Raw genomic sequence first — 25122 nt, 5'->3', positions numbered from 1 at the left:
CAATGCACAATTACAAACATTCAGGCACAATCGCATACAGACAGACTGTATATTTTGCAGGTATAATGCCTTTAAGCAGTCCTGACCTTTGACTTGAGACTCAGTGGCTCGATTGTGGGTGGCGACCCCAGGCATGCTCACATTGTTTCGATGGATGTATTTGAGAAAGACCTCTGCGTTACGACGTGCTAAAGTACACGCCTAGAACCAAAGAAATAAAATATTTCATAGAGTCAGTGTACATAAACCTAAACTGTACAGTGACCTCAACATTTACCATGTTGACAGCAAATGAAGTTTTAGGAGTGTTGATGAAAGATGGACAGCGATTTTGACAGACACACTAAATAATTTTAGTCAAGGTTTCTTACAGATTACAAATGAAAACATGTTTTACATGCTGTGACCTATTTAAACTGACACATGTGGTCACATATGGTGAAATGTTGCTGCAGATGCAGTTTTTAAAAATATAAAAAGGACAAACTGGTGAGAGAGCTGATGAGCTTCTGCTGTTGCAGGTGTTTGAGTCAGTGTGTGTGTGTGTGTGTGTGTGTGTGTGTGAGGTGTACCTTGAGAAAGGCTTCTTTCTGCTCCAGGTGTTTGTTGATGAGGGGGCTGACGTGGTCAGTCTCTGCCATTGAGCCCAATTTATCATGACCTCCGCACCAGTCCTCCTCTCTCCTGTATTCCAGTTCCAGACTCTCCAACACATTACATACCTGAGGTAGACATATGTTACACACACACACACACACACACACACACACACACAGTAGAATCACAAAGCTTATCTTATCTTAAGTCTAGTCCAGTCAAAAAAAAAAAAATCTGATAATAGAGTGTATTTTCAGAAGATGTTGGAACTGACACTAGGGGGAGCTAACATTTTTGTTAAGGGAAAAGTGGGCATGATTAATGGGCGATAATATCAAAATAGCCAAATCAGTGTACCTTTAAGGCAAGTTGTTCTTGGCAATGCCAACGGCTCTTTTATCTCTCATGTGACCCCATGTGAGGTGCCAGCAATGCATACGGGGTCTTGGGAGATTCCTATGAACTGCATTTTATTTATGATGTATTTTTTAGATTTAAAAAAATAAGCATAATTTATTAGCACAGGTTAGACTAATATACACTACCATTCAAAAGTTTGGGGCAAGTAAGATTTTATTTATTTATTTATTTTTGAAAGAAATTAATATTTTTATTCAGCAAGGATGCATTAAACTGACCAAAAGTAACAGTAGAGATATTTACATTGTTACAAAAAAAAAAAAAAAAGGATTTCAAATAAATGCTGTTCTTCTGAACTTTCTATTAATCAAAGAATCCTGAAAAAAAAAAAAAAAAAATGTATCACTGTTTCCACAAAAGAATTAAGCAGCACAACTGTTTTCAACACCATTTCAAGAAATGTTCCTTAAGCACCAATTTAACATTAAATTGTAATAATATTTCACAATATTACTGTTTTTACTGTATTTTTGATCAAATAAATACAGCCTCTGTGAGCATAAGAGACTTCTTTCAAAAACATAAAAAAAAAAAAAAAAAAAAAAAAAAAAAATAGTACTGACCCCAAACCTTTGAACGGTAGTGTATAAAATATGCAGCTTCTCTTGCGCTTAAAATATTACTTGAAGTAATATGAAGGCTACAACTCAAAGGTGAACTCAATTTATACCGCAAAATGTATTTTTCAAATTTTCAAATGACCTACTAAAAACCTCACAGGGCATCATAAAAATGCAGCGCTCATGGCGTGAGGCACTGAAAAACCATGACATTTACTGCAATGGCCTAAGACATCATCTGATTTACATGTACATGGACTAATAATTAAAGGGTTAGTTAATACAAGCTCCGAAACCACTGATTCGAAACAAAAGATTCGTAAAGCTTCAAAGCTTCATGAAGCAGTGTTTTGAAATCGCCCATCACTAGATATTGTTGAATAAAGTCATTATTTTGTTTTTTTGGCACACAAAAAGTATTCTCGTCGCTTCATAACATTAAGGTTGAACCACTGTAGTCACATGAACTGTTTGTCTTTACGAACTGTTAGGTCTTACGGGTGTGGAACAACATGAGGGTGAGTAATTAATGACAGAATTTTCATTTTTGGGTGAACTAAGCCTTTAAAAGTGGATTTTTTTTTTATCTAAAAAAAGGCTGACAACCCCTTTAAACTGAAATCTACACGTATATCACTAGTTCACATTCTCAATCACAATCTCCGCCACTAGCACTTGTTGGCACTGATGGTAATCATCACATACTCCATTAAAACCCACCTGTTCAGATGTCTTGTAGAAGGCCACAGAGGCATTAACCAGCTTTAATCTGTCCTCCATCTTCAGCATGAGGGTTTGCCAATGCAGAGCCACGGTCTCGGCACAGGCCCGGACAGCGTCTGGGTCATAGTGACCCGCCTGCAACAGCAGCTCCGCCCTCTGCTGGAGCTGCAGGGCGCTCTGGTGGGTGCGCTGGAGGGAGTCGGCATGGAGCAGAGACTGTGGGCAAAGAGAGGGGCTTACAAGTAAGGCCGTGCGCTATGTATCATCTACGATAATATTACAATTAACGATATTTAACAAATGAAGGAAGCTGACATTAACAAGTATGTCACTCACTTTGCAAAAAAACAAAAACATGTCTTGAGAGTTCACACTTTCACTAAGTGATGTAGCCTAGTAGAATGTAATTAGAATGAAAATCAATATATGGGGGCAAAAATTTTGACTAATATTTCTGTAATATAGTTAAGCAATATTACACTGCTTAAGCACTGCTCTGGGTGTGAGTTCACACTGTGTGTGTTCAATACTCACTGCTGTGTTTGGGCACTTGGATGGGTGAAAAACAGACAATATTGACAATATTGTGTCTAAAATGTAACTCACAATATTAACTTCTTGTTTATTGAACTGTTGTAAAATTCTGTTTGAAAATCTATTTGCACTTAGAAACAAATTTAATGTAGCAAATATCACCCCTTAATGGAAAAGTTTTGTCACTGCAGTAAACAGATCACCTAAACCATCCAAACAAGCAAAAAAAATAAAAAAAATAATATATTATCATTGTTAACAAAATTCCAGAAAATATAGACATTATTTTTTTTTTTCAATGCACAACCTTACTCTTAAGAAGTGGCTCGTTTCAACTCTTGAGGTGTACTTATATTAAGTTTGTTAACTGCCAGGCCCGCAGAAGAGGCGGGTAAGGTCACGGAGGGGCTCCTTGGGAGAGCAATTAAGACACGATCAGTTAGACGTCCTGCTGTTCAAGGCCAAAACAATCAGCGGTGAAGCACAGTCTGATGCTTTCACAGAGCAGAGCACATGCTGAATGAATAAAACTAGCAGCCTGATTCACACATTTGTTTTGGCACTGCAAATATGAGTTGATGAAAAGTGGTACTTGGCCTGAAAAGTTTGAGAACCACTCCTGTAGATGATTAAAACATATTTGGCGGAAGGGAAAATTTGGCCAATACTCAGCAGTGACTTCTTTTGATTTAGAGAGGCTGCCGTTAGTCAAGAATTATACGCAGCAATTTGCTGAATTAAAACTCAGTCTTCATTCTGGGCTAATGTGCTTTTTACTGCTCGTAAATTTGCTGAGTAATTTTTTTTTCTAAGCTCAGAAAAAAAAAATCAACTCAGCTGTTTGGTATTCCATCCCTTTGATGAATGGGGCATTATAATTTATAGATCAATTTATCTTTTGTTTATGATAGATCATAACAAAAGGGATGATTTTTCCAATGAGAACCCCCTCCAACATTTCCCAAAACGCCTAGAGGGTTAAATAAATAATCTGTTTTATATTAGCAGAAAAAATGATTTCCTAATTGCAGGTAATGGTGTACACAAGGTTTAATATTTAATATTAATGTTCATATTACAGCATATTGCAGCCTCATGATGCTGCCCCCTGCTGAATCAATTAAGGAAAATGTATGTGTGTGTGTGTGTGTGTGTGTGTGTGTGTGTGTGTGTGTGTGTGTGTGTGTGTGTGTACCTCAATGGCGAGCTGAAACTGTTCATGCTCTCTCTGAAGTTGTTCCGCCTCAGACAGTGAACCAGCATTCGTTGTGTTCGCCGTCAGCATGGATTCACCGTTACGGATCCAACCCAGCACCTGCACAGATCATCACACGCATGTAAATGCACATGCACGTGTATGCAAATGCACACACACATGGCCATGTGACAAAACAGACTACAGAAGTCAAAAATGAAAGGCAATAAATTATTTCAGATTAATCTGTTAACATATTCATTTAAGTTTTGGTGCAGCCTCCTGCTTTTTCCATTTTCTGACAAAATTTGAGAAATGTGTTTTCCTTGCTGTAACTCAATGTCTTAACACTGTCAGATACTGAAATAATGTGCCATGTCAAATAATAAATATTTGCAAATCTAGCATTCAACTATAAATTTAGACTATAGGATGGCTCCAAACAGATTTTCAGCTCCATCTATTGAATTGTTGCCAATGTCAGTAGCTATTTTATTTTACTGGTGTTGTTAGCTACTAACTAGACATACTTAAAATGTGGCATATATATGTGGCATATACACCGATCAGGCATAACATTATGACCACCTTCCTAATATTGCTTCCAAAACAGCCCTGACCCGTCGAGGCATGGACTCCACTAGACCCCTGAAGGTGTGCTGTGGTATCTGGCACCAAGATGTTAGCAGCAGATCCTTTAAGTCCTGTAAGCTGCGAGGTGGGGCCTCCATGGATCGTACTTGTTTGTTCAGCACATCCCACAGATGCTCGATTGGATTGAGATCTGGGGAATTTGGAGGCCAAGTCAACACCTCAAACTCGTTGTGCTCCTGCTGAAAGAGGCCAGAGCCACCAGGGAATACCGTTTCCATGAAAGGGTGTACATGGTCTGCAACAATGCTTAGGTAGGTGGTACATGTCAAAGTAACATCCACTTGGATAGCAGGACCCAAGGTTTTCCAGCAGAACATTGCCCAAGCATCACACTGCCTCCGCCGGCTTGCCTTCTTCCCATAGTGCATCCTGGCGCCATGTGTTCCCCAGGAAAGCGACGCACACGCACCCGGCCATCCACGTGATGTAAAAGAAAACGTGATTCATCAGACCAGGTCACCTTCTTCCATTGCTCCTGTGGTCCAGTTCTGATGCTCACGTGCCCACTGTTGGCACTTTCGGCGGTGTACAGGGGTCAGCATGGGTACCCTGACTGGTCTGCAGCTGTGCAGCCCCATACGCAACAAACTGCGATGCACTGTGTATTCTGACACCTTTCTATCAGAACCAGCATTAACTTCTTGAGCAATTTGAGCTACAGTAGCTCGTCTGTTGGATCGGACCACACGGGCCAGCCTTCGCTCCCCACGTGCATCAATGAGCCTTGGCCGCCCATGACCCTGTCGCCGGTTCACCACTGTTCCTTCCTTGGACCACTTTTGATAGATACTGACCACTGCAGACCGGGAATACCTCAAAAGAGCTGCAGTTTTGGAGATGCTCTTACCTAGTCGTCTAGCCATCACAATTTGGCCCTTGTCAAACTCGCTCAAATCCTTACGCTTGCCCATTTTTCCTGCTTCTAACACATCAACTTTGAGGACAAAATGTTCACTTGCTGCCTAACATATCCCACCCACTAACAGGTGCCGTGATGAAGAGATAATCAGTGTTATTCAATATGTCAGTGGTCATAATGTTATGCATGATCGGTGTATATATAGAATGCAAATTCTATATAAAAAAATCCAAATCTAATCGAAAACTATTGTTGGTTTTACCTTCAACAAATGAACCTTTTTTAATGAACCTTTTCTTTCTTTCAGGACTCAGAAGTATTTCTGTTTTAGTATGTCTACTTTTGTTAAATATTTGTGAGGTCAGTAAATAAGATGATTTGAATAAGAACATTCTAGTTATCATCTCTGATTCATATAAAAATGGAAATGCTGCCATTTTCAAAACTAATTGCAAACTGTTCAATGTTTCATTCCATAACTCAAGAATCAGTGAAATGTGCAGAAACATTACAGCTGAGCTGGAGGGATTCCCCACTCCCACATTATGTAACACCCTGCCTACATTTACATTCATTTTCTAACCAAATTGATGTACAAGAAAGTACATATAGATACAATATAATTAATTAAAGAACAAAGATAAAGCTGAGAGGTCCTGAGATGACAGCACTGCCAATAAGAAAGCAGTGCTGTCTATGAAATACTGCAAGTGAACTGACTGATTCATTTTTCTGAAATACAGAGCTGCAGTCTGCACCCACGCACAGCAAGAGACTGGATATGAGCGACAGTGTGTGTGTGTGTGTGTGTGTGTCAAAGATAAAGGCAATTAGCTGGGCACTCAGTACTCAGGCTAATGGCATCAGTCAGAATCTAGGACATTAGCACAGCACAGGCTTTTTTTCCTGAAGTCAGGCGTTCCTCGTGACATTACAACGAGTGTGACTTCAAGTAGAGTCCCTAAATGTGAGCATAAGCTGAGATGTAGCAACTGGTTTTAAACACGCACCTGTTTGACCTCCGCCTGCAGATGTCGTAGCTGCAAGCACTGCTCCAGACGTTTGTGTGTGTGTTCTGCGCTCACTTCCAGCTCATGCTGCTTTTCATTCAAGAACTCCAGCAGCTCTTGAACTTTTGAAGCCAAATCAACGTCTTTTTCTCCAGTGAGTTCCATACCTGAAACATACACATGTATTTTAAAAACACATATGCACATTTACATTTGCTCTAGTATATGAGTTTTCACTGCATAGATAATAAAATATCAAAATTGCAAATCCAAGTAGCATCTGCAAACAAATGATGCTGTTTTTCTAAAATATCATGTTCCACAAACATTTGACAACAAGAAGTCTCTAAATACTGTTTGGTCATGTGTTGTAGTATTCGAGTTTGCCTTCTGTAAAAACCTTTAGAAGGTGGAACAAATATAAAACTGTTAAGTTTGATGTTCGTAAGTGCTCCTGAAATGGACATTTTGAGAAAACAGCTTTAAAGAGATACATTGCAATTACAATCTACTAGGGCTGTCAAAATGAACGCGTTAACGCGATTATTATTATTTTCAGTTTAACGCGTTAAAAATATTTCACGCAATTAACCCAGCATCTTTTTTTTCTAGCGGTACATTATGTGATCACGCTCTTTTTCACGCAAATAGTTTTAAACCATTCAAGTGCCTCAAGACAAACGAGAACGCGCTGTCCGTGAATAATGTGTCTGTATGACACACGACTCGCGCCAGCATCGAGTTCTCTTTTGCGCTTGAACAAACAATAACACACAGAATTATGTCAAAATGGCCGTTTTGTCGAGTATCCCCATAAGAGCAGTCTTAAATCAGTTAAATAACGTCTTAAATGAACTTTAAGAGTTGTGAGAAAATGAGATGCGCGTCAGATCCGCCTCATGTTCGGCAGCGGCAGCTCTTAAAGTGACAGTAGCCTAATAAACAGGGTTGCCAGGTTTTCACAACAAAACCCGCCAAATTGCTACTCACTAGCCCAATCGCGTTTCAGGGGGGTCCCATGGTAAAAATTGCATTCCGGGGGGTAAAATCCGCGTTTTTGGTGGGGCTCTCCAGGTAAAAGTCGCATTCCAGGGGCTAAATAGCATTTTATTTGGGGTTGCTTCAACCCGCAGACATGAAAAATAACCCGCGACAACAGTGTAAAAGTAGCCTAAATCCAAGGGAAAACCGTGGACTTGGCAACACTGCTAATAAACCAGTGATGTCTGTCATTAATGTTAATCAAAGAACAAAGGTAACAGAGAAATTTTTAATAAGGTTTTAATTTTTAAGAAGCTTTTAATAAGGATTAATCTATATTTAATTTATAATTTATGCAGTGAAGGCTGTTGATAACTTTATTCAATTTGTGTATACTGCCTTCCTGTTAGCCAGGTAAGAAGGCCACAGGTAAATATGACATTTATTATAATGGGTTTATGTGAAGATTGTTTTAAGTTCACTTAAATTCAAAGTTGTTAATTTTTAAAGCCCAATAAATGTTGAAATTGATAGCTTTCAGTTATACTGTAAAGTTGAATGTCTATAATTAATGTTTTTAAAAGATCAATTTCATAGAGGCATCACATCAGTACCAATAATAGTATCACTGACCTTCTTTCATAAAAAATGCCATTAAACAAATATTTATATAATATAATAAACATACTGTCTTTAAGTTGTTTCTACATTAATTTGGATATATTAATATTAAAAACTCCAATGTTTTTAATCTTGATAAATCACAGAAAAAATCTGATTAATTAGTTACTTTTTTTTTTTTAAATCAATTGACAGCACTACAATCTACACATGCACACAGATAAAAGTGTAATAAAATGAAAACTTAAATGTGCATTTTGGACGTTTTCTTTCCACTAGTCTGAAAGATTGCATTATGGAAGCAAAATCTCAAAATGAACCGGTGCATGAAAAAAAAAAAATAAATAACATCTTTTCTTAACATCAAAAGAATTACACACTTTACATTTGCGTGTTGCCGTACAGGTTATTATCAAAAAATAAAAAAGAACCCAAAACTCTTTTAGATGACTATAGATTATCCCAGTAAATTTTCTTTCCTCTGTCCAGCAGGGGGCGCTGTGCTGTGAACAACTGTGGCACAGGCCTCCTCTGAAGGTCTCCATCTCAGCGAGCAGTTATGATGGCATGCGAGCGGAGAACGTGTCAGACAGGTGAGCGTGTGATGGAATGTCCCAGCTGCTCAACCGAGCGTCAAATGCTTGGCATCGATCATATGTGCGTTCGCGTGTCTGTAACCGCATTAGTGCATGACAGACAACCAGCATCTGTGTAAGTGCACGAGAGACAGACTCTTCTCTGCAGATACAACACAGGGCGTTTTAACCTCCTTCTACTAACCCTTACATCACCCCACTTATCCTCAGCTACCTGCCCGTGGGCTGTCTCCATGGCAACCTCACAGCGGGCCACAAGAGTCGGTTCCCATGGGAACATGATGTGTGAGTGACAGGACGGCCTCTGCAGTATCCCGAGCATCCTCGCGGCAACCCAACAGTGAGCGATGGAGTGTGTCCGAGGCAACCCCGAAGTGACGAGCGAAGGCCCCCGTCACCATGGAAACCTTGGTATAGGGGATGTAAGGGGGGTTTCCATAGCAACCTCACCCCGCATACAGAGTTAATAATATGAGAGATCCCAGAGCTATATAGAGCTCCGTCTCCCTCCACTCCTTCCAATCCATTTCACCTTCTGTCATACACACATTTTCCAGCCTTATCTTTCCACCCAATCCTCCGCTTCTCTCCCTTCCTCTTTCATCACACGTATCTAAGACAGCCCATAATGTGGGTAGCAGCTTTCTGCTGTTGTGTCCGTGGTAACTGTCAATAAAATGGAACAGAGCACAGAGGAGTGAAGCGATGACTGATTCACACTCTTTTATCTCTCCACCCAACACTAACTCATCATCACTCCTGCGTTCCCTACAGCAGACATTAGCGACCCGTCTTACTGCCATAAAGGCTGCTTCACACTGACTCAACAAACAGAAACATTTCAAACATCAAATTTCGGCTGTTGGATGCAATATTGTTCACATTACTCCGACAAGCTTTGTTTTAAAAGGTCATTACTGGTAAAGCATAAAGAGAGAAGGAGCTTATAATAAAAGAGAAGCACACTGTGCACAAATAAAAAGCTGACGAAGGACAGGAGGTCAGTGATGAAATCATCTACATGCAAGATGATAAGATCCATAAAGTATTAAGCATAAGTACCTAAATTATGAGCTGTCGCACATATTAATTTATCTTGTATAATATATATATATTAGGGCTGTCAAAATTAACGCATCATCCTTTATCTAGCGTTACATTATATGATCACGCTCTTATTCACACAAATGCTTTTAAACCATTGAAGCACGACGAGACACATAAGAGAACTGTGTGTCTGTGAATCTCCTGTCTGTGTGACACACACACGACTCGTGCGCACAGAAAGCCGCTTCAGACAGCGGGCAAAAACACACAAAATTACGCCAAAATGCCTGTTTTTGAGTAACAGTCTTAGAGTAACAGTCTTATATTAGTTAAATAAAGTCTTAAATAAACATAAAGAGTTGTGAGAGAAAATAAGATGCGAGTCAGATCCGCGTCATGTTCGGCAGGTCTTAAAGTGACAGCAGCCTAATAAACTTGCTGCTGTCTGTCATTAATGTTAATCAAAGAACAAAAGAAAAAGTGAAAATCACTCACTGCTCTTGACTGAATAACTTTTGTAGCTTTAATAAAAATTAATCTATATTTAATTTATAATTTATGCAGTGAAGGCTGTGAAGTGTTTGATAACTTCATTGAATTTGTGTATATTTCCTACCTGGTATTTTTCAAATATTTGATCTATGTTGTTTCTACATTAATTTGGAGATTAAATGTTAAATTATTTCAATATAAAAATTATTATATGAATAATATTATATTATATTAAACACTTTTAACGTTAGGTGCGATTAATTACAAAAAAAAAGTGCAATTAATTAGTTATGTTTTTTTAATCGATTGACAGCACTAATATATGATAAACAAAATATAAATATATATATTTATTAAAAAAATTATACATATTTTATTTTAAAAATTATATATATTTACATCTTATACAAAATACATATTGTAAACAGTTATGAATTGGTTAAGGCTGTCAATTTAAAAACATATGGTAAATTTAATGTGATTCATTATAAACAAAGTAACGCAATAAATAATTGATGCAATTATAGTTAACTATTTGGTTAAGTTAAATAAATCTGAAAACACACACACACACACACACACACATATATATATATATATATATATATATATATATATATATATGAAAATTAGGATACTGAAACTAAAACTGAAATAAAAAAAAAAAAATTAAAATTAAAAGCTAAAAGGAAATATTTTTAAAAAGTAATAAAAATGCCAAAAGCACACATCAGTGACTCGGAGCGCCAAAGTCACGTGATTTCAGCAGTTTAGCCATTTGATAGGAGATCCGAATCACTGATTCGATTCGTAAAGCTCCGAAGCAGTGTTTTGAAATCGCCCATCACTATATTGTTGAAAAGTCATTATTTTGTTTTTTTGGCGCACAAAAAGTATTCTCGTCGCTTTATAATATTAAGGTAGAACCACTGAACTCACATGAACTGTTTTAAATATGTTTTTAGTACCTTTATGGATCTTGAGAGAGGAAATGTCATTGCTTTGAATGCAGGCCTCACTGAACCATCGGATTTAATCAAAAATATCTTAATTTGTGTACCGAAGATGAATGAAGGCCTTACGGGTGTAGAACGACATAAGGATGAGTAATAAATGACATTATTTTCATTTTTGGGTGAACTAACCCTTTAATTAATAAATATTATGATAGTATATAAATAATACTAAAAACAACATCACCAGACCCATACAGATCCCAGTATAAGGGATCTTACTACCATCAAAGCAAATACATTTTGAAATACCAACTTCATGTTTTTGTGAGTCCACAGGCAATGCGCCTCACAAACCACACTCACAGAGAGCAGACAGCACAAAATGAAACAGAACGCGGGTGTTGAGAAGAACATGTTCTGTGTGAAGGGCCTTTTGTCTGCCGCAGACAGATATGGATTGCTGTGGCCTGTACACTTGTGATAGGCTTTTGTTCAATTACATGGAAATAAAACAAGCAATACTTAAGTCATTTTTGTGATGTCTATTCAATGATTTTGCACAATATGCCACAGTAATGTCTTTAGATTATTTATGGACATCTTCAATATCCATAAATATTGAAACAAGTGATTAATTCCTAACAATTTGAGTAATTAATCAGCATATCATGTAACTATTTGAATTAAAATTTAATTAAGTGAGATTATGTTAAAGATTCCATGACCCGACAAATGCAAAGTGAACACCGGTAAACCAAGCGTGAAACCAGTGGTGACACCAACACAGCAACAACTGCCAACAAACACCAAAAGCGTTAAAACGCTGATTCACCAGAACCCTGCTACTGTAGTATGAAACTATTGCTCTCAATCTCTACATCTCTAGTATCGCCGGCCAGCTCCTCACCTGAAGCCTGGACCTCCATGATGTACTGGTGGAGATCCTGTCCCTGCTGTATGACCTCATAGGTCATGTTGTTCATGGCGAGCTTGCGCTCAGTGTGTCTGTGTAGTCTTTGCTCAGCCAGCGTGAGTTCCTCTGTGTTGAAATCAGAAGCCTGTCGCATCAGATCTTGTTTCCATGCGTCCAGCTCACCCATCACCTATGGAACAGAGGGCATTTATTACCAGTTTACACTAAAACAATAAACAACATCTATTAAATATAATGAAAAAGTGTGTGAAAAGCACAATTAAATTATCATTCATGTCCAATATGATTCATGTTGTGTGAGAAATAGACCAGAATTTAAGTCATTATTCGCTGAAAATTTTGACATGCATTCTAACTCTTCTTCTTATTTGGCACATGCAGTTATTTGCTCACAAATCTGACTGATTCAACTCTTAAAACAATTTTGGTCACGGTGGTTAACAGCTTACTGGAGCAATGCTGTATAAAACTGAAACTATTAAAAATCATTTTTGGTAATTGAAATAAAGCTGATATATATATAATTAAAATATTTCAATTTCAGTTTATTTATAAAGCACAGTTAAAAACAACTACCATTGACCAATGTTCTGTTCAGAAATAAACAACAACCATTAAATAAAATCCAGACAAAGACAAATTCATGAGTAAACAACAAAGCATAGAATGCATCAGATTTAAATCATAAGTTATAAGCCAGATCAAATAAAAATGATTTTAACTTTGACTTAAAAATTGATAATGTGGTAGCAGTTCTAATTTGAAGAGATAGGCTGTTCCAAAGTCTCGGAGCAGCTATGGCAAATGCCTGATCGCCCCTAGACTTTAGTCTGGTTTTAGGGACCAGTAAGAGCCTCTGATTGGCAGACCTAAGAGCTTTCCCTGGTTGGTGGTCTTTCAACAGGTCAGAGAGGTATTGGGGTGCTAAACCATTTAAAGATTTAAAAACCAATAAGAGCACTTTAAAATCAATTCTGTGACACACAGGTAACCAATGTAGAGACTGTAGAACAGGGGTGATATGGTCACGCTTTCAAACTCCAGTTAAAACTCTGGCAGCAGCATTTCAAACCATCTGAAGGCAGTTTAAAGAAGATTGACTAATCCCCAGCCTGAGAGAATTGCAAAAGTCAAGCCTAGTGGTGATAAAAGCATAGATAGATAACTCTTTCAAAATTATTAAAAGAGAGAAAGGACTTCATTTTTACCAGGACTCGCAATTGGTAGAAACTTGACTTTATGACTTGATAAACTTTCCAGCTTTAATGTGCTGTAGTAAAACACCCAGATTTTTCACGTATGGCCTAACATAAGGTCCTGAAACACAGAGATTTAAGTTTGGTATAATCTGGGCATCAGAAAGGGTAAATACCACAATCTCTGTTTTACACACATTCAGATTTAAGAAATTTAAAGGATTAGTTCACTTTCAAAAGAAAATTATCCCAAGTTTTACTCACCCTCAAGCCATCCTAGATGTATATGACTTCCTTCTTTCTGATGAACACAATCGGAGATATTTTAATATGTCCTGACGCATCCAAGCTTTATAATGGCAGTGAACAGGGGTCACGAGTATGAGCTGAAGAAAGTGCTTCCATCCACATGGATCCACAGCCACACGGTTGCTCGTTTATGATGGAATGGAAGCACTTTCTTCAGCTCATACTTGTGACCCCTGTTCATTGCCATTATAAAGCTCGGATGCATCAGGATATTTATTCAAATATCTCCGATTGTGTTCATCAGAAAGAAGAAAGTCATATACACCTAGGATGGCTTGAGGGTGAGTAAAGCTTGGGATAATTTTTATTTGAAAGTGAACTAATCCTTTAAGGACATCCATGCTTTAACATGCAAGAGGCAAGCAACCACATGGTCTAAACCATTCGTATATTTTTAATTTTTCATAATTATTGTAATGTTACGTGCTTTGAGATATGAGGTAGTTTAACGCCGTCTCTTGTGACGCTTTGCCGAGAGCAGCTGTGTGTGTGCGTTCATGTGTTTTGGAGGAGGCGTGGCTTTGGACGTCGATTTGCAGGGAGGGTGGAATCGTATGTTTCAATTCTAGCAGGATAATGTTAGCATTTCCCAGATCACCTACTGCACCTTTAAAACTGAATATATAAATATGAAATAAAAACCTATTAAAATATGAATAAACACTGTAATACCAGATTGTATATACAGCAAAATAACATTGCTCAGAAGGCAAAGATTATCAGTGGATAAAAACTTAAATGTTGGTTTGTCTTCAGAAGACTAAAGTGAAGACAGAAGAATACAGTGTATGAGTCAGATGGACCACTGTCGTGATACTGTAATGGTGCATCTGTTTCTTTGTTGTTTTTTTCTTTCTTTTTTTTTTAAGCTTGTCAGCCCTAGTCTTCATTTGCTTTCATTATATTGAAAAGAGTAGGCACGATATTCTCCAAAAATTCACCTTTGTTGTTTCACAGAAGAAAGTAAGCCAATCAAGTATGGAACAGCATGCGGGTGAGTAAATGATGGCAGAATTTTGGGGTGAACTATGAGATATAGTTTATACAGTAATTCAAACAACACTCCTAAATCAAAAAACGGATTTACAAATTAAAACTAATTTTACATAATACACAAACATACATACAGACATGCAAATGGGTTCAGGCCATCAAACACACATTCACACACCTCCAGGGCGTACTGTTCAAAGATACGGAGCTGCAGGAAGATGTCCAGTTTGATCCTGCGCTCATGAAAAAGCTCCTCCATATGAGCCTGAGCCTCATCCAACTGCTGTAGAACACCCTCGATATGAGCCACGGAGCTGGCATGAGGAAGCTTATTACAGGCCAATGCTGAGTCTCTGTTTGAGCACACACAAACCCACGCCAACACATACAAGAGCAAATCAATATCAGTAGAGGGCATGTTAATCCAGAACCAGTATATAAAAGCATCCCATCACATGTATGAACATGCTCAAACGTAATCTAAAAAGAATATTAGGTTACACTTCATTTCGACGGTCCGCTTTAGACATTCTATAAGTAACTCTGTAACTACATGTCAACTAACTCTCATTAGAGTATTAGTAGACTGTTAGGTTAAGGTTAGGTGTTAGGGTTCAGGTTAGTAGAATAAGCTGATATGTAGTTGCAAAGTTACTTATAGTCAGTAGAATGTCTGTTGGGGGACCTTTTAAATAAAGTGGTAGCAGACAGTCTACTAATACTCTAATGAGGGTTTGTTGATATGTAGTTACTATAAGTTACTTATAATTAGCAGAATGTCTAAAGTGGACTATCAAAATTAACACTTTGTTACCGAATATTATTAATATTGATTGTTAGGGCTGTAGCCTATGGTTACCAGATTTGGTCCTGAGAGTTAAGAGCTCTTGTGCTAAATCCTGTACTTCACAACTTTGTTACTTTTTCAAGGCTGTTGCAAGTATCACGTTGAGAATAATTTTGGTAACATCTGGAATGCAAAATGTGAAAAGAGTTGGGTTATGATGAAATACTGTACAATAGGAGCATGTTGTCAAACTCACCGCAGATGCTGAATAAGCTCCTCCCCCTCTTTGATGACATTGAGTGTGGCATCCAGCGTGCTGCTCTGCTGCTGCTGAAACTGTCTGATCAGCTCCTGAACAGCATCCACTGACTCAGAGTTCACCACTGGCTCTACAAGACTCTTCTGCAAGTCCTCCATCCATGACCACAGCTAGAGACAGACAGGATAGATAGATAGATAGATAGATAGATAGATAGATAGATAGATAGATAGATGATGGATGGATGGATGGATGGATGGATAGATAGAATGTTTCAACATTGTTGATAGGTGATTGTCAGAGTGTTGCTAGGCAGTAGTTTGGTTATTAGGTTACCGGTTACGAGGGCGCATTCTGGGAAGTTGCTATGGCATTGTTAGGAGGTTGCAAGGGTGTTGCTAGGTGATTGTTCTAGATATTACGCTGAGGTGTTCTAAATATTTTGTCTAGCAACCACCCACAACACCATAACAACTGCCTAGCAACACCCTTGCAACCACCTAGTACACTCTAGTAACAGAGTGACTAGGGTGTTGCTAGAGTGTTCTAGGTGGATGCAGGGGTTTTGCTAGGCAGTTGTTTCAGTGTTGTGGGTTGTTTCTAGGCAGTTGCTAAGTTGTTATGGATATTCAGCCTAGCAACCAGCCACAACGCCATAACAACTGCCTAGCAACACCCTTGCAACCACATAGAACACTCTAGCAACAGAATGACTAGGGTGTTGCTAGTGTGATCTAGGTGGATGCAGGGGTGTTGCTAGGCAGTTGTTACAGTGTTGTGGGTTGTTGCTAGGTGGTTGCATTAGTGGTAGCCTCCCTGTGGCAGGCAGGTGGTTGGTAGGCAGTTGTTCTAGGTGTTTATTAGTGCACTTTGGGGGTTGTTAAAGTGTTTCTAGGTAGTTGTAGGTGGCTGTTGCTAGGGTGTTTTGGGTCAGTTCTGGAATGTTGCTAGAGCATTGTAAGCCGGTTTCTCTATTCCTTTACAGTCAGAAATATTGCTCTCATAAGAAATAAAATCTCAGTATGTTGGCTTTGTCCATTCAGTTTTGTTCTTAATTAGTGCAGTCAGTCAGTAAGTGGAGTTGAGAGCTACTAACAAAAGCTCTCACGCATGAACAGAGATCAGTCACAACTAGCTTTTTGAGAAGCACTCTTAAGTTGTGTGTGCGTGCACTACCTCTTTAGTGTGGGTGTGAAAAGACACTGAGATATCCAGCAGCAGTTTCCTCTGCTCCACCCTCCGTACAAACTCCTGAACTCTGACCTCCAGGTGATGGGCAGCAGCGTAAATCTCTTCTGGATCACACTCTCCCGTCTGAGCCAGCTGCTCCGCTGCTTCCAAGAGCTTATCCGCATTAGTATAAGTGTTCTGGAGTGAAAGAGAGAGAGAGAGAGAGAGAGAGAGAGAGAGAGGCAAGTACATTAAAAACATCTTCCATTAATATTAACAGGAAACTCAATAGTATGATGAATGATATCACTGCTACTGGTTATTTGCTCCTTTCCCAACAGGCAAAAAATACACAACATAAACGGAGTGGGTTCTAACCTGTGCCACCTCCTGAAAGTCATCGTGTCGTTTTTGTAGCGCTCGTGCTCTGTGTACAGACTTCCCAACTCCTGTATGTTTACTGAGGAATGCCTCTCCATGGTTTTCAATCCAGTCCAAGACCTAAGCGCGCACACACGCACACACGCACGCACGCACGCACACACACACAGTGTAATTAATTCTAATTAAGTCAAAAAGCACTCTTAAGTTTAACTAACTGCATTTAATATAAATTTAAACTATAATACAATTTTATTGATTTCATTTCATTTTCAAATAACATGCAATTAAGGTGTATTTTCCCTCAAGTATATTATTTCTGTAATAAGTATGCTATAGTATACTTCTTTTTCACGAGTTGTCTAATTTGTAATGTTTCTTTCCTATAGAAACATTTTACAAATCCTAATAGCAAGTCAGAGCTTAAATAGTTAGTTGTAAAGAGGCCCAGTGGATTTTTTGAAAAGGTTCAACAAACTTCATCAGTAAGAAGTCAAAGTTCTTTAGTACACTGCACAAGCTCAATGCTTGAGTAGGCCTTATTTCTGTCTAAAGAGACCCTGGAAAGGATCCAGTCACATCAAAGAAACAACACAGTCCTGACAGAGAACCGGTGAAGGTACAACAAAAAGCCCCCGAAGGCGATGGCCACAGGAAGTGGAGTGTATTGTTAGAGGAATTGACTAAAAGCCAAGCACAATACTGCCGTCCCTCGAGGACGCTAAGGCAATCTCAGTCAACTCTATGAGTCAGGGTCTGTGTCACTTCCTTGTCACTTCCTCTAATACTCTGTGCACTTGATATTTGTTCTGCCGTAGGAGAAACATCGTTACATGTATAGATCTAAAAACAGCTACTGAAAGGTTGAGAGTTTAGGGTCAAATTTGTCAGATGGTGAATTATGTGGGTAAAGTGTATGTTTGTGTGTTGCATGCATATGAGTGCATGCATATCTGAGTGATTTGTATAGTGCATGTGTGCATTTGTGTGTTGTCATGTGTGATATACCTGCTGCACGTCTTGTTGAAACACACACAGCTGAAGTCTCTGGTGCAGCCGAAGCTTGCGATGTTGCAGGAGACCCTCCAGTCTGCGATACTGATGAACTACCTCATGGACCACCTCCAGAACCCCCCTCACCGCCTGACTATAATCGGCCCCCGCCGTCAGAGACCCTGAGTCAGCCGGGGGCTGAGGCCTCTGCAACACATCCAGTAGGGTCTTTCCTTTCTGACTGACCTGCAATACGAAATATAACATTCATTACTTTGTATTTTATTACTTTGTTACTTTTTGTGTATTTGTGTTTTAAAGTACTGATTACTAGATTACGTAGCATAATATCCTACTTTTTGGCTCCTCTACCTTTTTTCATAAAATATCATTTCTTATTATTTTAAACCTGATGAAATCGTTTCTCTGAGATATATTAGACATGATCGATTCATGAACAAATCATTCTTTTGATTCTTTTCAATGAATTTGTAGAATCGCTTCACAAATTGCTCTGGACAATTCGGCTGCATCCGAAAACTTAAAAATGCTGCCTTCCGAGGACGCATTTTAAGGTAGGAAGGCATTAAGGCACTTCCGAATCCAATGCTAGCCTCACTTTCTGAGATACCTTTATCTAATTGATTTTTGAAGGCAACATAGATGTATCCTTCGCTGCCTTTGATATCCCATAATCCTATGCGTTCCATTCGGTGACAGTTGAGCTAGAAAAATAAAGATGGCGTCTGAAAGTTGCGGTTGCTGGTCAGTTTGTGTGTAAATGTATGTTTTTGACCAAAGTTTTCCGCTTCTGATGTCATTTCTAGCGAGAAATTACTATTGTAGTAACAATAGTAAACAAGTCAGCTACCTAAGTTTTCGGATGCAGCCTTCATTTGCGAATCAAGTTGCAGCTGTTCTCGAGTCAATTCAATGATTCGTTCGAAGCGAGTCACTGGTTAACAACTCACTGAACTGGTCATGTCCTGACTCAAAATGAATCAAGAAAGAGAAGGAATATGATCCTCAGTGCTCATGTGTGCAGGGGACTTGACTGATGGATGGCATGAAGAGTAAGTTGCTAATGCAAATTACAGTATTGTTTATTGTAAATAAAAATCATATTTAGGCTATACAGAGTATGACTAAGTTGTTTGTGAACTAAATCCGCTCTACAAAGGCAATCATTTTAAGCTTAGTGTTCAGTATGAAATACATCAATATATGAAACTATTTTCACTTTCACAAATGTGACCCTGGACCACAAAACCAGTCATAAGGGTCATGAGTAATAACCCTTTAATAAATACGCTTTCCATGAATAAATAAGCTTTCCATTGATGTATGGTCTGTTAGGATAGGATAATATTTGGTTGAGATATAGCTATTTGAAAATCTGGAATCTGAGGAATGCAAAAAAAAAAAAATATTGAGAAAATCACCTTTAAAGTTGTCCAAATGAAGTCCTTAGCAATGCTTATCTACTCAAAAAATTAGATTTTTGATATATTTATGGTAGAAAATTTACAAAATATCTTCATGGAACATGATCTTTACTTAATATCCTAATGATTTTTGGCAAAAAAGAAAAATTGATAATTTTGACCCATACAATGTATTGTATTGAATATTGCTACAAATATACCCTCGGAATTATGACCAGGGTCACAAATAATTACACAAAAACTGCAAGTAACACATTGAATTAAATGTGAAATTTTGAAGTAGAAAGACTGAAATAGTGTGTTCTTGTTAAACATACTCAATCTGTTTTAGGGTGTGTTCACACTTGGCAGGTTTGGTTCGATTAAAATGAAGTCTGGTGCGATTGCTCTGTTAGTGGGGTTCATGTGTGAAGGCTGCCATCCCAACCCTGGTGTGCACCAAACAAGCAGACCGAGACCCCTGAAAAGCTAGGTCTCGGTCCGCTTTCAAACGAACTCTGGTGCAGTTCAAAATATGAAGGCAACACGGATCAAAGCCATGTAAACAAACCAAAAACAGAACAACAAACATGCGACCCTAAAAAGGACAGAATGCTGAAGCATACTTGTTTTTCTCGTCATAGTCACGATGTTGCCCATCATAGCTTGGTACGGGCATCAGAACCGCATCTCCTCGCAGCAGATCTTCATTTGTACGAGTGACAAAGGGATTCCTGCCACTGTTTTGACTCTTTTGACCTTTCATATACCATCATATGTACTGTACACACATACAGCAAGCGCATTTAGCCCAGCACCCAGCATTGTTTTGGATGTTCAACAAGTTCTGTTGCAAAATATACGCCATAAAAGGCGTTTTTTTTTTTTTTTTGTATCTTTAGATTTGGTGTTAAAATTGACAGTGTGAACGCTAAGTGAACCAGGACTAAATGTATCTTTTTTTTTTGGAACGGACCAAAAGAACCAAGAGAACCGAACTACAAGTGTGAACACACCCTTATTTACAACTTCGAAAAATCATTTTTTACAGTGAATATATATTGTATCACGGTCTATATGGGAGGCTACTTTATGTAACAACTGTAAATAATGTAAAAATACTAATGCACTAATGCATCTTTTCCACTTCCTTAGCAATTTCAAAATAACTACTACTGCCCAGATCCACAACATTGATCCACCAACCAACTCTGAAATTCATTGCCCACAAACAAAGCATTGCAGGCTACATCTCATATTTAAAAAGTGTACTAAAAAGAGCAGCTCCTGAAATTCTCACCTCTGTATATGCTGTGGTGACCTGCTCGTACAGATTCTGGTGGTTGTGAATGGCCATCTCAAGTTCTTGTGTCGCCGTTGGCAATCCGCCCTCACCACATGACTTCACCCATCCCTCCATGCTGGACAGAAACTAAGAACAGCACAGAGAGAGAGAACACGCTCTTAAACTTTACAGTATAAAAGGTCCATGTAATAAAACCAGAGAGGACAGAGGTGCACAGTTGTACACACTCATTAAATACAAGCTCAGACATAATTAAACAAACTTGCTGAGGATCATACAAATTGGGGTCATAAATCAAAAAGGCATGAAGAAGCTATGTGTGCACATTTAGACAAAGGAGTTATTAATGAAGAAACAGACTGAAGCTGACAGAGGTAAGTACAGTTGCACATAGAGGAAATCGGGAATTAGTATTACATAATAAAAGGATCAAATAAATCAAGAGACTGAAAGCAACTTGCACAGGCATGTCTTAAAGGGATAGTTCACCCAAAAATGAAAATTCTGTCATCATTTATTCACTCTCATGTAGTTCCAAACCTGTATGAATTTAGTAACCAGTAACCAAACAGATCTCATTTACTACCATAGTAGGAAAAATAAATACTATGGTAGTCAATGGGGGGCGAGATCTGTTCGTTTATTTACATTCTTCCAAATATCTTCCTTTGAGAAGAAACTAATACAGGTTTGGAGGGTGAGCAAATGATGACAGAATTTTTGAGTGAACTATTCCTTTAAGATATGCCTGTGCACGTTGCTTTCAGTTAAAACAGCTCAAACACGCATTTTAGTCTGGGACTAGGCTTAAGCCTAAAAGGTAAAGGTTTAAAATTGAAATGATGCATCACAATGCATCGATCTGGAAATAAAAAATTAATGCATTTATTACAATCACTCACACTGATTAAAATACTTTACCTGATTTTATGAAGCATACCAAAATAACCAAAATCAACCTGAATCAAATTAAATTGAGACCAAATTTCTGATTTCACAATGCATAGCATTGTTTGATAAAGAATAATAATCACACTGTTGTCAGAGCAAATTTTTGCTCATAATGTAAAATAAAATGAAATATTATGTAATATAATTGATAATAATAAATTAATTGTTTTAAATGAGTAACATTAAAACAGTAAAAATTAAAATGACCACCTGTCACAAAAAAAAATCATACTTATAAACTAAAAACTTTTCATTCAATGAAAAAGGACCCATATGTGCAAAAGATTTCAGAATATTTCTCATTTATAAATTTTGATTGCTCTTTTAAAATAATACAGGCTAAAATAATAAAGCTCAGTTCCTAATCCACCCAGTCCAAGAATAGAAAATAATTAGCACAGTAAATGACTGATTCATTAAGGTGCATTTTGACTCATTTCAAAAGCAAAAAGGATTGTTTATTAAAAATTATAATTTACATAAAGTGGAAAATGTCACTTGTGACACAGGCTCCAACTAATCAAACAAGCTGCAACAACAATACATAGAATTTTAGCGATGAAAAATATCCCCAAAAGTTCAAAATATGGTCCTTTATAAACGATCACCACTCAACATTAAAAAATTGTATTAAAGTGCCCCTATTACTCTTTTTTAAATATTACCTTTCATGCAGCATGTAATATAGCTGTTTGTGAAAGTAAAAGGTTGCTGAAACGAGTCGTCAGCAATTCCAGTCTCACTTTCTGTTACAAACATGTACCAGTGTAACAAATTTGCATAATGCCAGCCTATGGTCTTCATTGGCGGCCCACAAATAATGTCTACTTTGACCTGCCCTCAAACTCTGTAGTTGTAGATGAGGCCGAGAACAGTTTGGTTCGTGCTGTCGACATGTCGAGAAAATGTGGTTTTCTGTGCTGTGAACCTACTTTGCATGCACCTTAAAAAAAGATGAGGACTCGCGTTGGAATTGATACTGAAAAACCGACGACATTGTTCGTATCACTGTGTATACAAGTAGACCAATCACAACAGACTGGGCTGTCTGACCAATCAGAGCAGAGCAGGCTCTCAGAAAGGAGGCTTAGAGAGTCTGAATTTTCAAACTAGCTGTTTTAGATAAATGAGAAATGAGATGATGTGCAATGTATATTATGAGAAAATTGTTGTTGACTTTGAATGCATGTAAACCTATTGTAGGAGACCTGCAAAACAACATTAGGAACCTTTAAAATAGTAAAATAGTGCCCATAATAGGGGCACTTTAAAATCGGATAAGGGCGTATCTAAAAATCTAAAATCTGATTTTGATAAATTTATTCTTATAAACAATAAGTGAACAAACAGCCCAGTCATTACCTGTTCAGATGTTTGGTGGAACACCGAGGACATGGCCAAGATGGCACTGCGCTCCTCCAGTGCTGAGGCAAAGCTCTTCCAGTCCTGATCCAGCTGACCAGAGATCTGCTGTATCTGAGGGGCGGCATAATGACCCGCCTCACAGAGCCGCGTTGCCACTGAGACGATACGCGAGATATTCACATATGCGTTCTAAAAAGAGAGACAGGAGCCAGAGGATGATACCATTAAATTAGTAACAAGAAGAAATAAAGGCTGTCTCATGTGAGAGTGAGAGTGTATCAAGGCTGTTTTCTTTAGCATTTCTCCGCCGTACCATAGAGTTCATGGCAAAGTGGTCATGCTGGGTCTGTAGATCTGCTGCATGCTGGTAGCTCACGCCAATGTCTGTGTGTGTCTGCAGGAACAGCTCTTTATTGTGTCCGATCCATTCAAACATCTATAGAGAGTGAAAGAGAGAGAGAGAAATACTGCATTCGCAGACAGTCTGGAAAAAAAAACTCTTCAAATGTGTTTAGACACACACAGAAAGTAGCAAACTATGACCACAGGCTGAAGATCATCATACTGGACCAATCAAGATTCATATTTCTGGATAAATATTTACAAAGTACCAGGCAAATTTGCTTAACAGTCTTTCTAGGGCTTTGGGTGATTTAACTCCCTGTTAGTGTTCCAGTGATCTACACATGAACCTTAATATACACAGATTTTCTCTTTGGCTGCTTTACAAGCAATAGCCCTTAGTGTTCTGGCTCTTGTGGAGCACAGATGGGCTCAGTCAGCAGGACCGGGGAGTGTGAGACTGCCTCTCCGTTTGGGCTTAAACGGAACACAAGGCCTCCCGCGGACATTAGGCCACAGAAGGGAGTACAGTGAACATTCCATTACCATTACCATCATTTATTATTTACACTTTCATATGACCTTCACCTATATTACTCTAAATGTTAGTGGTATTTACCCGTGCAATATATATATATATATATATATATGTGAGTATGTCCCTGAGGGAACAAATTAGTGCAACGTGGCTACGATGTCATGGTAATTAATTCTATTTTTTGTTCCACGTGTTATGAGCAGGGTTCCATATTTATAAATCTGTTGTCAACAAAAGAGAAGCTCTTTTGGGTCTCCCTGGATTTTCCGCCAAAATAAAAGCTCTATGGTTTAATGTCTGGAAGCAAAGAATTTTATTATCTACTACTACTACTACTACTATTAATAATAATAGTACTAAAAATAATAGTAATTTTTAGTATAATTTTTTTTTTTAAATTTACAGTTCGATAGTATTTACTATAGTAAATTATTCTTTATTAATTTAAATGTTTAATTTAATAAAATAAAAATACAATTTAAATAATAATTAAATGATTAAAGGGTTAGTTCTCCCAAAAATGAAAATTCTGTCATTAATTACTTACCCTTATGTCGTTCCATACCTGTAAGACTTTCGTTCACAAATTAAGATATTTTTGATAAAATCCGATGGCTCAGTGAGACCTCTATTGCCAGCAAGGTCATTTCCTTTTTCAATGCCCGGAAAGCTACTAAAGACATAGAGACATTTAAAACAGTTCATGTGACTACAGTGGTTCAACCTTAATGTTATGAAGTGATGAGAATACTTTTTGTGTGCCAAAAAAAAAAAAAAAAAGGTGACTTTTTTCATCTATATCTAGTGATGGGCGATTTCAAAACACCGCTTCATGAAGCTTCGAAGCTTTACGAATCTTTTGTTTCGAATCAGTGGTTCGAAGCGCGTATCAAACTGCCAAAGTCACATGAACTATTGAAATTTCTAAA

At 38.0% G+C, this 25122-nt stretch overlaps 1 protein-coding gene across 1 annotated transcript in view; it reads right to left on the bottom strand.

Annotated features, from left to right (window-relative positions):
- Positions 1-25122, bottom strand: part of kalrnb (kalirin RhoGEF kinase b) — a 96263-nt gene that overhangs the window by 50215 nt on the left and 20926 nt on the right. Inside the window, exons 6-19 of the mRNA XM_051897361.1 lie at positions 23627-23749; positions 23311-23502; positions 20992-21123; positions 18283-18513; positions 17272-17394; positions 16900-17091; positions 15721-15893; positions 14856-15030; positions 12153-12348; positions 6553-6719; positions 4030-4149; positions 2298-2516; positions 573-722; positions 87-201 (exon numbers count right to left, since the gene is read on the bottom strand). Coding sequence (XP_051753321.1) covers positions 87-201; positions 573-722; positions 2298-2516; positions 4030-4149; positions 6553-6719; positions 12153-12348; positions 14856-15030; positions 15721-15893; positions 16900-17091; positions 17272-17394; positions 18283-18513; positions 20992-21123; positions 23311-23502; positions 23627-23749 — 2308 coding nt within the window. The remainder of the gene's footprint in view (positions 1-86; positions 202-572; positions 723-2297; positions 2517-4029; positions 4150-6552; positions 6720-12152; positions 12349-14855; positions 15031-15720; positions 15894-16899; positions 17092-17271; positions 17395-18282; positions 18514-20991; positions 21124-23310; positions 23503-23626; positions 23750-25122) is intronic.

Source organism: Ctenopharyngodon idella, chromosome 6 (assembly GCF_019924925.1).
Source record: "Ctenopharyngodon idella isolate HZGC_01 chromosome 6, HZGC01, whole genome shotgun sequence".
In the NCBI taxonomy this organism is placed as follows: Eukaryota; Metazoa; Chordata; class Actinopteri; order Cypriniformes; family Xenocyprididae; genus Ctenopharyngodon; species Ctenopharyngodon idella.
The sequence above is the reverse complement of the archived record's forward strand: the minus strand, read 5'-3'. Positions and strand labels throughout refer to the sequence as shown.